The 14918-nt window shown below is 39.0% G+C and overlaps 1 protein-coding gene across 2 annotated transcripts in view; it reads left to right on the forward strand.

Moving 5' to 3' along the window:
- The window catches only part of DRD2 (dopamine receptor D2), a 205624-nt gene that overhangs the window by 165564 nt on the left and 25142 nt on the right, over positions 1-14918 (forward strand). For both annotated transcript variants that reach the window (XM_072155858.1, XM_072155859.1), the window contains one exon: positions 12712-12848. In XM_072155858.1, coding sequence (XP_072011959.1) covers positions 12712-12848 — 137 coding nt within the window. The remainder of the gene's footprint in view (positions 1-12711; positions 12849-14918) is intronic.

Genomic DNA, 14918 nt, shown 5'->3' on the forward strand with positions numbered 1-14918 from the left:
ACGTCGAACTTTGAGGCAGATGGGATACAGCAGCAGAAGAGCACACCGGGTGCCACTCCTTTCAGCTAAGAACAGGAAACTGAGGCTACAATTTGCATAAGCCCATCGAAATTGGACAGTAGAGGATTGGAAAAACATTGCCTGGTCTGATGAGTCTCGATTTCTGCTGCGACATTTGGATGGTAGGGTCAGAATTTGGCGTCAACAACATGAAAGCATGGATCCATCCTGCCTTGTATCAACGGTTCAGGCTGGTGGTGGTGGTGTCATGGTGTGGAGAATATTTTCTTGGCACTCTTTGGGAACCTTGGTACTAATTGAGCATTGTTGCAACGCCACAGCCTACCTGAGTATTGTTGCTGACCATGTCCATCCCTTTATGACCACAATGTACCCAACATCTGATGGCTACTTTCAGCAGGATAATGCGCCATGTCATAAAGCTGGAATCATCTCAGACTGGTTTCTTGAACATGACAATGAGTTCACTGTACTCAAATGGCCTCCACAGTCACCAGATCTCAATCCAATAGAGCATCTTTGGGATGTGGTGGAACGGGAGATTCGCAACATGGATGTGCAGCCGACAAATCTGCGGCAACTGTGTGATGCCATCATGTCAATATGGACCAAAATCTCTGAGGAATGCTTCCAGCACCTTGTTGAATCTATGCCACGAAGAATTGAGGCAGTTCTGAAGGCAAAAGGGGGTCCAACCCGTTACTAGCACGGTGTACCTAATAAAGTGGCCGGTGAGTGTATATGGTGACAGCCTGGCAGCTTCCGTGACAATGAGGAGCATAAACATGTATTAAGTGGTAGAAATCATAGGTAAACCAGTTACATAAAGTCAATAGCCTTTACTGAGAGAGTAATAAAGGTTAATCGTCTATCTTCACAGACCTAATACTGCTTATGACAAGGTGGTGGAGGGAAGCAGCATGAGGTGCAGAGATGGACAGAGAAAGTTCTGTAAAATCTGGGACTGGGATGAAAGGACCAACAGGGAACAGGGGAGATCTTGTACCTCACTATTCTGTGCAGTAGACATCTGAATCCACAGCTCTGAACTCATCCAGCTCTGCTACATGATCTTCTCCTCTCTCAGCAGTGAGTAGCAGCCCAACCCTTCCATGGAGTTTGTTGATTTTGTAAATTTGTATATACTACGGATTCCAGGGCTTGTCAGCACAGGAAAGCAGCTCGTGCAGCACTGAGATAATCTGCGGCCCATAGCAAGGAAAAAACTTTACAGTCACTCTTTAAATGGACTCTTACCACCTCTACAAGGTGTTTTAATATGCTGGCAGAATGTTTTAGAGTAACATACGGTTATTCCAACATATATTTAATATTTATGTTGATAATGCCATTTCGGAGCGATTTCCAATGAATCATTACTTTAATTAGGCACCTTAACACAAAGGTGGACATGTATCTTTCTTTTGTATCTTTCTTTTTATGTGACTTTTTGTGTTTTTGCAACTTTGACTACAACTTTTGCTGTTGTTTCTCAAATATACCTTTGTCTGCACCTTGTGCAGTGTGGCTTATGTATCTTTATTTTCCAGATGTTATGTGCGACTTGTTTTCTTGGACCTTATTTTAACATATAAATTGAAATTACTTGACATGCTTTAAGGCTGCGTTCACATGTGGTGTTTACATTAAGTTTTTAAATGCATTTTGCATCCCGTAATGCCACGTGGGACCATTCCTTCATTTCTCATCCTCTTCCTGGGGTGTTTAAAAATGCAGGCCATGACCTCAAATCCAAAATTTGCACTAGTGTCCACTCCTGTATTTAACAACCCCCCCCCCCCCAAAAAAAAAAACACACACACACGGCTTGTGTCTGGGTTTATTTGAGACTTTTCCAACACAAACACTTCCTTTGACTAGTTTTTGCCTGTCTTTTTTTCCATCTGCTACTTTGGTAATTTATCAATCAGATTTCTTTTTTTGAGACATATTTTACAAAATGTGTCTCAAAAATGTTCCACAAATTACTCAAGTCCTTTCTTTCCATTTTCCAAGTTTACCTTAAGTACAGTTTCATCTAGAGTTTGCTCTCTCCTAGTTCCCTGGCCGTCGGCAGGAGGAGGCTTTCAGGAGGGGCGTAAATATATTAACATCCGTGGGAGCCGAGCTACACTTTTACAAAGTTAATATTTCGGCAATAAAGAGGCTGAAATACATCTGAAACATGGTCCTATTATAACACTCTTCCACCAGCAATCTGTTGGTAGATGTCTTTTAACTTGTTCATCATGATTGATTGATAGACTGGAAGCTAAAATTTTGGTAGCATTTCTTCCCAGTGAACAATTATGGCAGGTATAAATATTTTCAACACTAGAATATGGCTGATATATTTGGGGCAGGCGCATTAAGTAAGCAATAGTTTTGTTCAGGATAATAACACCACATACTAGTCATGTAGAAATATGAGAGGTTTTTTGATAACCCTTATGGGAGTTACTATGCGATCTATTACCTCTTCTCTATTTGGGGAATCAGACATTGTAAAAACTGCTCCATTAGCTAAAAGGAGAACAATCGTTAATTCCCAAATATACTGGAATCAGCAAATTCTGCTTATCTTTGTGAGATATTGCAGTCAGACCTCAGGAGGTTTATGTTGGAAAGAATTAGAGAAAATCTACAAGGACTGCATGCTTCCATACAACTCAGGTACTGTACTAGTAGTGGTCCCATAATATATAATTATTGTCATACAGTGAAAGAAATGCTACTAATAAGACATAACTTTATACTATAGAGCTGAAATTATATGCAGTAATCAAATAATGATACTTTAAAGAACATAAGTTCCAAAATAAAAAGGTCATCATTATATTTAGTACACAATTATCTTATCTTACAGTTTACTCCTACCCTTCCTGTCCTCAGTGGTTCCCTTTGTAAATGTGGGGGCTAGGTAGTTGCCCAGTTTGTCACTGTCCAAAACCAGTGAAAGAATAGGAATCTGGTTGTGTTTTCTCACCATTGTACAAACACAGCCAAAAATTAGGGATCTATATCATCTAAGTAATAAAGATAATGCCTACAGAAAGTGGACTAGACTAAAACGTACCAGAGGGGAAAGCAACAGTCCATAGTGTAGGACAGTGATAGTAAACCTTTTAGTTCCCAAAATACAACCAAAAACCACTTATTCATTACATAGTGCTGACACAGCAATTTAATCAGCAAGTTATTGCTTCCAGCTCTGGCACAGCTGTCAATCATATTGGCGTATTATTGTAGAATCTCTCCAGGGTTCCTCTGGAACAGTTAGAATTGGATCTCCAATGATATTCCAGCCCTGTCCACAATTCATTGCTTCTCCTGCAATCCCAGGAAGTGTTTCTTTAAAATAATGCTGAACGCAGCACGTAATGGGTTACCTCGGACTTCAGGAGGATACCTGGAGGTTTTCAACTTGTCTGGCAAACTTTTTGTTGGGATGACAGTCTGAGTGCCCATAGAGAGTGCCATCTCTGGGAACCATGCCATAGGTTTGCCATCACTGGTGTGGACATATTTTTTTAAAAATAGTATGCCTAGAATTAATAAAGAATTTCTTCTATCCAGATATATTATCTCATCACAGGGGTAGATTTCATGTTTTTGGGGACCCTAGCAAAGTTTTTCTTCCGGCACAATTAATGCCTCTGCTTTGAATGGAAGAAAAAGGAGTTTATTACTACCTGCTCTGAGCTTTCTCCCTGGCTGGTAAATCTTTGTCGCATATTGCAGGAAAGACTTACCAGTAACACCAGTGACCGGTGCTAGCGGGTTCGCGGGTGTTATCCTGCAGCTTTGCTGGCAGCGGCGGCTTCAAAAAGATAGTGGTGCCCATGCGCTAGCTGGGTGAAGATCGTTGCTCATGTTGACATCATCGGGGGGCACCGATCAGTTTACATGACAGCCTTGGGTCTTCTGAAGACTCAAGTCTGTCTCATTTTAACCCCTTCATTACAATGTGCGATTTGCAAATTGTAATAATGAGGAGGAAAATCCCTATATATTGCCACTATCCAATTATAATAAACAAAAATCTAAAAATTCAAATCATGCCCCTTTCCCTAGAAGCCATATAAATATAAAAAAAACCCAGTAAAAAATCATAAACAAATTAGGTATTGTCGTGTCCAAAAATGCCCGATCTATCAAAATATAATATTTTGTTTTGCACTGTTTTTAATTCCGTTACGGAAAATAGCGCCCAGAGTTGAAAATGCCACTTTTTTGACATTTTGAAAAAATATAAAATATTCTATAAAAAGCGATCAAAAGGTTGTAAAGTCCTAAAAATGGTAGCATGGAAAACGTAATCAAAAGTCACAAAAATTTAAACCACCCACAGCTCCGTACACCAAAGTATAAAAAAGGTTTTACCACCAGAAGATGGCAAAATCCCCCCAAAAATTTTCTACAGGGGGTTTTAATTTTTGTAAATTTATGAAAACATTATTAAACCAATTTAAGTTTGTTGCCCCCATGATCGGACTGTCCCACAGCATAAAGTAGATATGTCATTTGGGGTGCAGAGTGAAATCCATAAAATCCAAGCCCACATAAAAGGCGCAAAAAATGTTTCTTTACCATTTTCACTGTATTTACATTTTTTTCTGGCTTCCCAGTACATGGCATGTAATATTAAATACCATCAATATGAAGTGCAATTTGTTAAGCAGAAAACAAGCCATCACAAAGCTTTTTAAATGTAAAAATAAAAAAAGTTATACATTTTTGAATGTGGGGAGTGAAAAATGGAAACGAAAAAACAAAAAAGGGCCAGGTCGTTAAGGGGTAAAGGGGTAAAGGGCAAATTTGCACCTGACCGGCAACAAGGGGCAACAAAGCAGCTTGAAAGTTGTAACGCAGACTGGAAGTTGTAATGCTTTACATACTTTATAAACATTGCAAAGGATGACACCCATACCCTAAAGCTCAGTTCACACCTCCACCAACTGCCTCCCATTGCGGAATTCACAATAAAGACATCCACTCTGTAGCTTATTTTTCTCCATTACAATTAGAGTGTATTCCATACATACAGCGTATCCCAAAGGAAACTGAATGTGACAAACAAGGGAATGTATTTTACTCTCAGGTCCGACCAAAATTCTTGCTATAGCAGACGTGGCCACACAAGCCTCGCCTACATCCTGCTCTTAACCTTAATCAGATGTTTTTAATTATATAAGTGTATATATGTTGCGTAGTAACGCTCACTGGCACCACCATTTCAACACATGAATATGTGTCCCTTCATGCAGTAGGTCGGTACTGATGCTGGGTGATTTGGGCTGGTGCTTGAATCACCCACATTACTAATGGAAAATCTGCTGTCCCCTTCAGGGCTCAGTCATCTGCCGTTGCTTTGTGAGCTGGCTCATTAAGCTCAGCTCAATAAGAACAGCCGGCTCTTCTGGCTCCTGAGCGGCTCCCTATTAAATAAATATCAGTCACCCCACACCACTCCCCTTTTAACCCGATTGTATGGAGTTGAAGGGGGCGTGGTGAGCCAGTTACAGGTGGGGTTAAGTGAGCCAACGTTCGCGAACGACACATCACTTCACCTCATGGCAGTTGCGGCCCTAACGTTAAGTGTTGAAGACAAGATGTAGCACTTCTAGTAGCATGAAACGAATGGTCCTTCACACTTTGTCCTGCTATGCATATCCCTCCCTGCGTGGCTTGGATTTTAAAGAAAAAGTAAAGACAAAGACATTTTAGATCTGTAGTGAGTGTCAACTCTTTTCACTTTTGACTACCACAAAACTGAATGTGAAACCTTCTGTACATCTCTTCCTAGAGCATAATGTAAAAGTGAGTGGTGGTGTGATGTTTAGATAAAACAGAAATACTTGAAGTCAACATCATGATACACCATCACCACAGTACAACCACTTTTTTGCCTTCCATTCTACAAATGATGTCTGTTTTATTTATATAATAAATCACAAACACGGCATCCAGGCTATACAATTTTCATTACAATTTTACTCCTGACGATAATGTTTATATAATCATGCACTTTGCCTTCCCTTACCTATAGTACTGTAGTTATGCCGCTCAGCCAGTAACTTGCTGTGAATTATGATTAATTCAGGCACATGAATTATTAAATATGTGGGTACAAGTTTTTACAAATGCTATAAACAGTGTTATGTGGAGTTGTATGGTAATCAGTACATAGATTGCTTCCCGGTGACGGCAATTATCTCTTAATTGGAAGGCAAATGTGTCTGGTGGAAATGCTGCCTGCTATTTTTGAGGATTCATTTGATTCCTAACAGAAATTTAGAGCTTTCAGCTAACATGATAAGACTTGTACGGGGGCTGTATCTCTAGTGGTTTCTGCCATATGTTATACTGAAGCTCCAAGAGGACCCTATGTTGCATTTTAAAAAAAAAGATAATTCTAAACTATTTTGTACATTTTTATATGTTTTAATATTTTACTAGGTTTTGAAAAGTTCCTTGGTGGTCCCTCTTTTTTGATGAGAGGATTTTTTTTATTTCTGCCTGAGCTACTTTCTATTATCCTAAGCTTGGTTAAAGATAACACATTGGTCGGGTATTTTGGGTTAAAAACATCTGCCTCTAATGGGGAAAATAACTCATTAAATCAACTTATAACCATTAGATAAGTTTTTTTTTAGCTGATGCATCTTAAGTGTAAAGACAGATTTGATAATGCTTATTTGGCAAAAATTAAAAAAAAAACTTTAAATGAAGCAACATTGGTACTAGAGCTAGAATGGCCTTATTGTACTTATTGTCTACCAAGAAAATACACTACCATGAACCGAATTTACCTTGGGCTTCACTGTATAAGCAAACAGCAGGATAAGATAGGAGATAATATCAAGGGAAACAGGAAAGTATGCCAAGTGTTAGTCAGAAAACCCATTGAAAAAGGATAAAGCTAAATGTTCTCGAGAAGGATTTTGGCAAGTTTTTACCATTCAATTTGCCCTGTATTCTGGGCAGAATCCTGTCTAACACCACTTGGAATATAAGTGGTTTTGATAAGCCCAACAGCAGATTTTGACCTAGTTTTTAACGTGGATTTCAGACACAAAATGTGAGCATACCTTAAATAGCCCATTAATGCCATAAGGACCAGGCCATAATACACCATAAAGACCAAGTCAAATTTTACAGTTGTGCTGTTATATGAATGAATATAACTTTGAGATACATAAATATAGCACAAAGGATTTTAGGACAAGTAGGGCGGTTTTATGGTAGTATATCATAGTATATCAGGTAGTATATATATACTTATTTCAAATTGTGATTTAAAATTATGACTTTTACCAAAAAATAAGAAGGTTTTGATAGGGATCTATGTTCGGCTTGAATTATACGACGTCTTAGTACTGAAGCTGTGACACGGACACGTGTATTGTGGTCATCTGAAAGACATAGAAACTGTACATCATCATGAATGATGAATAAGCACGAGTTAGTTTGGGCATAAATTCTGGTGGCTGTAATAGGCTATGACTTTTATTTGTTAGCTGCTTTTAACGCCAAGATCTGTTAGGAATACAGCAAATTTCCCGTCACAGGAACAGAGTGAAAATTGCAAAAAGTTTTCAAGGACTGATTTCTTTACAGATTTTGTTTTCTGTTTGTAACTTGAAAAACTCATGTTTGCCAGAGGGCAGCACAGATACTCTTTGGTTTTTATAATTGCAGGGTACATCTACAAGCTTCAAAGATGGTTTATATGAATATTTTTTCAGCAGCTCCATCTCAAAAAGGGTCATTTTTATTTCAACCATAAATCATCAGTCAGAATTTCAAGCAGTATTCCAGGGGCAGTTTTGAATGTCAACTGGTACATTCGGACAGCAGTGTCAATGGTTTCCCTACCTCCGTCAAGTCTTAAGAAAGTGACTTTATTAACAATTGTTTTAAACATCCGGGATGTAATAATTATCTAGGACATCTATTTAAAGCCACCTACAGGTGGCCCCCTACTTAGGAATACCAGACTCAGAGACAACCCCTAGCGACAGTCGGACCTCTCTGCCCACTGTGACCTCTGCTATTGCTTTAGTCCCGGGCTTTAATGATGAGCCGTAAAGTGTCTGTAAAGAAGCTTTATTGGTAAACCAATTTCACTGGGAAAAAAATATTTTTATCTGGAGCTATTATTATAAAATATACAGTTCCGACTTACATACAAATTCAGAGCAAGAGCAAACCTAAAGAACCTATCTTGTACTTAACTGCCTGTATTAGCTGTCCTAAGGATTTGTAGGAAGAGTTCCTTTCACTTCATTGTTTGTCAGACATAGCTGTCTAGTTTAAAGGAGTTGTCCAAGACATAAAAAACTAATATGCAGCTGGGATAGGGCAGATTAAAGCAATAAACATGTACTTATCTCAGCAGTCCCTCCCAATGTGCGTATACAGCCACTTTGGGCTTCCGTGCCCCTGTAAACAAACAGAAGCATAGCCTGGAGAGATGTGAGACACCGGGAGGGGCCACGGAGGTAAGTACATGTTTATTGTTTTAATCAGCCCCATCCTGGTCAAATAACATTTTTTTTTAGGTCTTGGACAACTCCTTTAAATATGTTTACCTACTATTATTCACAGATTAGTTCCATTCACCTAGATCAGTGTTGGCAAACCTATGGCATGGGTGCCAGAGGTGGCACTCGGGGCCCTTCCTGTGGGCACCCAGGCCTTCACCCCAACACAGAGTCTGCCAGACAGCACTCAGTGCTTCCTCCTGCGGTCCAATACATCCCAGGACTTGCCATGTTCAGCGCCATTTTAAAGCCACATCCTTGGCTGCCAGGACTACAGGAGGATCGAGAAGGTGTGGATAGAGAGAGATTATTGTTGGATCTCCTGCTCTAGGAACCCTGATTCTTCCTCTTCAGGAGACCCTGGAGGGAAGCTACAATCCAAATTTCTCTATGATCTTTCTATTGTATAGGTGAACTCATGATGCTAATACAATTGAAACCTGTGATACAGCAGGGATCAATAGGTTACTGCCTAAACTGTCATGTTGGCACTTTGCAATATACAAGTGGGTTTTGGGTGTACTTTGGGCACTCTGTCTCCAAAAGGTTGGCCATCACTGACCTAGATGATCAATTAAGAGCTTAAAGATGGCCACAATTAATCCAATACTGATATTCTATCCTACAGATAATCTTCTTTAAAGTGTTTTTAAAAGGCTGATTGTTGCTTCCATTCACATTTGACATTTCGGGACAGTAGTGACAATAGAGGCATTACCATATGGGCAGCTGCAGTTAGATTTTAGGATAACAGATGATGTTTAAGGTAGGATATTTATGGAAATATATGACTTATTTTTATTTTTGCAGATTTTTGCATCTGCCGGTCAAAATTTGGCACTGTGCACCATATATATTTTTAGAATCCAGATGTTACCATGTAAAATAATGGCTTTTTGTTACTTCTGTTCCCAGCTTGCACCACTTATTTTTCTAGTGTTTTGTGATTAAACTTAGAAATACATTTAAAATTATAGCAACCCTGGAAAATAAGCTCATAAGCTCCATGACCCCACAAGATCAGATGCCATGCATAATGGTACATGATGACAAATAACAGATCTCCCTATTTGCTGATTTATCTGATTTAGTAGATACTTCTGTTCTGAATAATATAAGTATAGGTGTGTGGCTCACTGAAGGTATGTGGCGCTTCTCGGAGATAAAATGAGATGCTCAGAGGTTTTTGCTTAGCACTCCTTAGAAGGTATTTTGTGCATCATAGGTGTGTTTTAGGTGTTTTAGTACACAGGTGTTTTAGTACACAAAATAGCACCCTACAAATGTTCAGAGGACAACACGATGTGAATGTAAACCACTTCTTTACAGTAGACAACATGGAATGAATATACAAGCAAAGGTTATTCAACTGTAACATCTACTGATCCGTTATAAGCTGCCTGAGCTTCAGGGTTCATTCAAATGGGCATTTCCATTGCGTGTCCACAAAAAAAGCGGAATTGTATTTTACACGTCCACATGTCATCCATTTTCTTTATATGAAAATGGATGGGTCACTAACCTACTTCATTCCCAGCCCAATTTGTTTCCTAGCAATATTTAAAAAAACAATCCACGTATGGACGACATAGTTCTTTTTGCGGATCCATTGACTTCTATCGGAGGTCTGTATGTGAATATTTTTTTCTCATGGTCTGCACATCAGTGAAAAAAAAGAATTTGCGAGCACACCCATAGATGGGTCTGTATTCTATCCCCCCCAAAACACTAATATAATATAGACACCTGTCTAAATGAGCCCTTAGGGTTTAATCACAGGCTTATGGCCTCTGTTCCTGACTTCATCCTCCTGAGGATGTTCAAAACTATTGGACATACAAATCTCCAAAACTGCTTATTTAAGCTTCTTCCTATAGGATGGTAACAACTTCCCCTATGGGAACTATGAAGAAATTAACCTCCAAACAAGCAAATATTTCCGCCAGACCAAAACTTAAAAATCCTCTTTGGGCCCAGTTTCCGGAAACAAACATGGACCAAGGCAATATCTCCAGTAACACCCACAATTGGTGCTTGCACTGATCACTGGTATCAACTGTTTAAATGGTGCCAGCAAGTTGCCGGCTGCATATTAATTGATTTGGGGGCTACACATCAGTATTAGCACAATACACGTCACCCTTTTAGAGAGGAGTAGTTCTCCCTATAATATCATTGGGAAATGTCAATCCTCCATATAATGGCGGTGCACACCCAACATTGATCGCGGTTGTTACCTGTGGGGGAATAGGGCCTGACCTAAAGCCCAAGGATGGGTGCGAGAGACCCCAAACTTTGCTGCTTTTCCAGGGTCTTTTTTCCTTTCATATCACCAATGTCTAATCCCTCCTGCAGCCAAACTCCTCTGTAATATGTCCACCTATGGGATAGTATTTAACATTAACATTCTTTTTGGTCTGGGGTTTATTCGCCCATATGCAGTTGTTTGTTTGCAACCTTCACAAACTGCATTGCCTAGTGACTAGAGGTAGTCCAACTGGGCATTTTTTATTATCTACTCATTCAGGGCCACAAACATGAGCCTTGGAGATCAGTTATGGGGAGTAGGTAAGTAGGTTGGTGTCCCCTTACCATAGGTAAAGTACAATTCCAATTAAACATATATTTTGAATGTCTAAAATAATTGGATCAGCATGTTTTTTCCTAATGGCCATTTCTACTGTAAATGCAGCTTTTGTGCTACTGTTAATGGGTCTGGAACAATTCCATCTTATTACTGTAGGCTGGAAATATTTATAACGCTGGTGTCATGTGCGGCATGAGTTAATGCTCTTTGAGAACATTGATTTTCTGCTTGCAGGTGCTTGGATGTGATTTCCCTAGTGGAGCTCCTAATACCTTGGAAATGTCACACATAAGGGATTGTGCCTGCTGCTTTATGAATTATCATATATAAGTTAAAAATCCTAACTTGTGTTACCTGGTATACAGGTGGGGGGTTGTGTATAATGCATTATCAAAATGAACCTAATGCGTTAAAAGCACAAGCATCTCTGCATTGTATCTGTAGAAAGTTCTTTTTCATCATTTATATAGTGTAGCATGCATTATAAAAGGAGTGAATATCCTTCAAATACTACATATTCTGTGTTTCTAGGCAAATAAGAAAAGTCTGTTGTACAATATATTCTTAACAACAAGGTCAAGCTTCAGATTTTAGTGAATTTATCATGGCCATTCAGTTATGGGAGTAATTTTGTTGAATTAATTTATATTTCAGGATTGTAGCTTCTATTAGAATCCTCACAGAGATGTTCTTTTATATGCTCCATAGCCTCTCCCCTTTGCTCTAAGCAATAGCTGTAGCGGGCTTCTGGTTGAGTACTACAGCAGCCCTCCGAGCAGATGAAATATGAAGAACCTATATGCAGAGAAATAAGACCACAGCAGTGCTAGAACACTCTGCACTTAGAAGTAAAATATATTCTAGGTGTGTAAGGTATTTTGTCTCAGTCTCTCCTCCTTATCTATCTAATTTGTAAGGAATTTTGAATCAATAGTGGATAATAACATATGAGGTTCAGGTGGTAGCCCAGGACCCAAGCAATTTTATACTTAGAAGGACCTTGAAAGTATACCATGGAATTCTTGTACATATGTATGTTCCTGCTCTCAATACACATTATTATTTATTTTGTTATTACATTCATTTATATAGTATACACAGATTACGCAGCAATGCACAGAGCTTGCCAAATCAGTCCCTATCCCCAATGGGGCTCACAATCTAATCAAGTTGCCTGTATGTTTTGGAGTGTGAGAGGAAACCAGAGGACCCGGAGGAAACCCACGTAAACACGGAGAGAACATACAAACTCTTTGCAGATGTTGACCCTGGGACATGAACCCAGGTCCCCAGCGCTGCAAAACATTTTTTCAGAAGTTTATCTTTTTTTTACAAAAAAACAGTGTCACAACCGTCCCCAGTTTTTGTATATCATCGAACTATTCACTTCACACAAGATGAGTTTCAATCATAAATATCAGAGGAGGTAAAAAAAAAATGTGTTAGGAAAAAGTGATGCCTTATTTATCTCCATAAAAATTGCTTGAAACTGCCTTTACTGATGTTGATGTTGTTAATGTATGTGGACTGTATGTCTATAATGTGTACTTGTTTTAGGTACACAGCAGTGGCAATGCCGATGCTCTACAACACGCGTTACAGTTCCAAGCGCAGAGTGACTGTCATGATTGCAGTCGTTTGGGTCTTATCCTTTGCAATTTCTTGTCCGCTTCTCTTTGGACTAAATAACACTGGTAAGTATAAAAACATAAAAATTATTGATATAAATATGGTATAGATTTCCTCCCCTTGCATCACTGAAAGAATATAAGCACCATCCAAAAATAGAACTTGTTTTTAAATCATCATGGTGAATTGTCCAACACTGTGAAAATTGGTTCTACCCAGAAGAAAATTTAGGTACCCACCTTATAAGTCACACAAAAAAAACTTTAAGGACTGATTATAGGGATTTCTGATCTTTTATATTTATGATAGGTCCACATGATATGTCATAAATACATGAAAAATGTGCCGCTTAACCCCTTCACATGACTGGGCTGAACAACAAATTTTGGTGAATATACCAACCACTCTCCATTCAAGTCTATTTCATCACTCAAATACCTGTTTCATTCATTTCTGCATCTCTATCAAAAAGCAGGATATAAGATGAGGTTTGTGATAAACACTGGAGATCATTATTAGAGAACAATGTATAAATCACTTGCATTTTCATCAATAATGTAATGTCTATTGATCAACATTTGATGGATATTTTGTAAGGGGTACGCCATGCCACTAGAACAGAGTTTTGAAAAATTACCAAAGTATATCAACATAAAAACCTTATTTTGCAAAAAAAAAACCCAAAAAAACAAATTGATGATCATAATCAGGGAACAGCAATGACTTTAGCACAGAAAAAGATTATAATTGCATTTTTTGATGGTTACAAAAGTCACCAATCAGTAGGAAGTGGCATCTGGTGGCATTTTTGTCCACTCTTATTCCAGTCTCTTCCACACTTCTGTGACTGTTGTGGGTTTCCTGGCAATAACTTTATCACTAAGGATTTTCCAGAGGTTTTCTATTGGGATTAAATCAGGACTCTGGGCTGGCCATTTCACTGTTTCTATGTTTTCCTTTTTAAGGATCAGCTTTACAAATTTTGCTGTGTGACAGGGGGCATTGTCCTGCATGTAAATTGCTGACTGGTGGAGTGAAGAATGAAATGAGCAGTCCATGTGTTGTTAAAAAAGCATAGCCATGCAGCTGTATGAAAGGTTCACCTCCTGCAGAAAACATTCCCCGAATCGTGATACTTCCTCCACTACCTTTCACTGATTTTGTCCCACACTTTGGATTCTGGCTTTTTCCGATTTGGTTGACCAACATAATGTTTCCCATCACATCAAAATTAATGATGTTTGTCTTCATCACAACAGACCAATCCTTACCCAGTTCAGCGCTGAACTGGGGAGCAATGTCAGCTTCAGTCATCTCCTGCCCTCTTCTCTTGCATTTGTTTTTCTAGGGTGATCTAGGGAGGGCAAAATATCATACAGAGGGTTGGAGAAACAAAAAAGACTTGGTGCCTTGGTTGGAGAAACAAAAAAGATTTGGAGCAGAGACAAACAAACATGTCCAATGTAAGATAGAAGGGGGGAGGGGTAGATCATGGGCCACAAATTTGGCTACTAATCTGGGTTTTATATTGTAAGACCACTCCTTCAAACAATTGCATAGTTGCTGGGGCATTAACTCCGGACTCCGTAGCTCAATTCAGTAGGTGTGCCTCAGCCCGTATCACTAGACCTATCAGGTTCCTCCCATCTTCATACCAAACAAGGGTAGGTTCTAACCAGATGATGTATCGCAGTACTCCCATCTGCATGCCAGGAGGAGGGAGGTTCAATCCGGATCATGTGTCTCATCACTTCCAGTCATGTGATCTACCCAAAGATGCAGTGTAGAAGTTACTGGCAGCATCACTTTTGCTACTCTTGTCTCAGTTCATGCACACACCTAAGAGTGATTACTTCTAAATAAATACATGTCTTATGTTATATGACACCCCCCCCCCCCCAATCTACCATGTATCCCAGTCATTATCAACATTAACCTGAGATTGAACAGGGGACACTAATTCATAATGTGAAGCCAAATATACCATTTAATTAGGTTTATAATATTCATCTAATGACCAGAGTAAGACCACCTATATTGCCCCCTATCATCAACATTGATAATGCTGGTGTTTTAGATAAGATGAGAATAAAAATAGACATGCTAAAAGTTAGAATTAAAGTAAGTTGGTCAAA

This window comes from Engystomops pustulosus, chromosome 6 (genome assembly GCF_040894005.1).
Source record: "Engystomops pustulosus chromosome 6, aEngPut4.maternal, whole genome shotgun sequence".
Taxonomy (NCBI): Eukaryota; Metazoa; Chordata; class Amphibia; order Anura; family Leptodactylidae; genus Engystomops; species Engystomops pustulosus.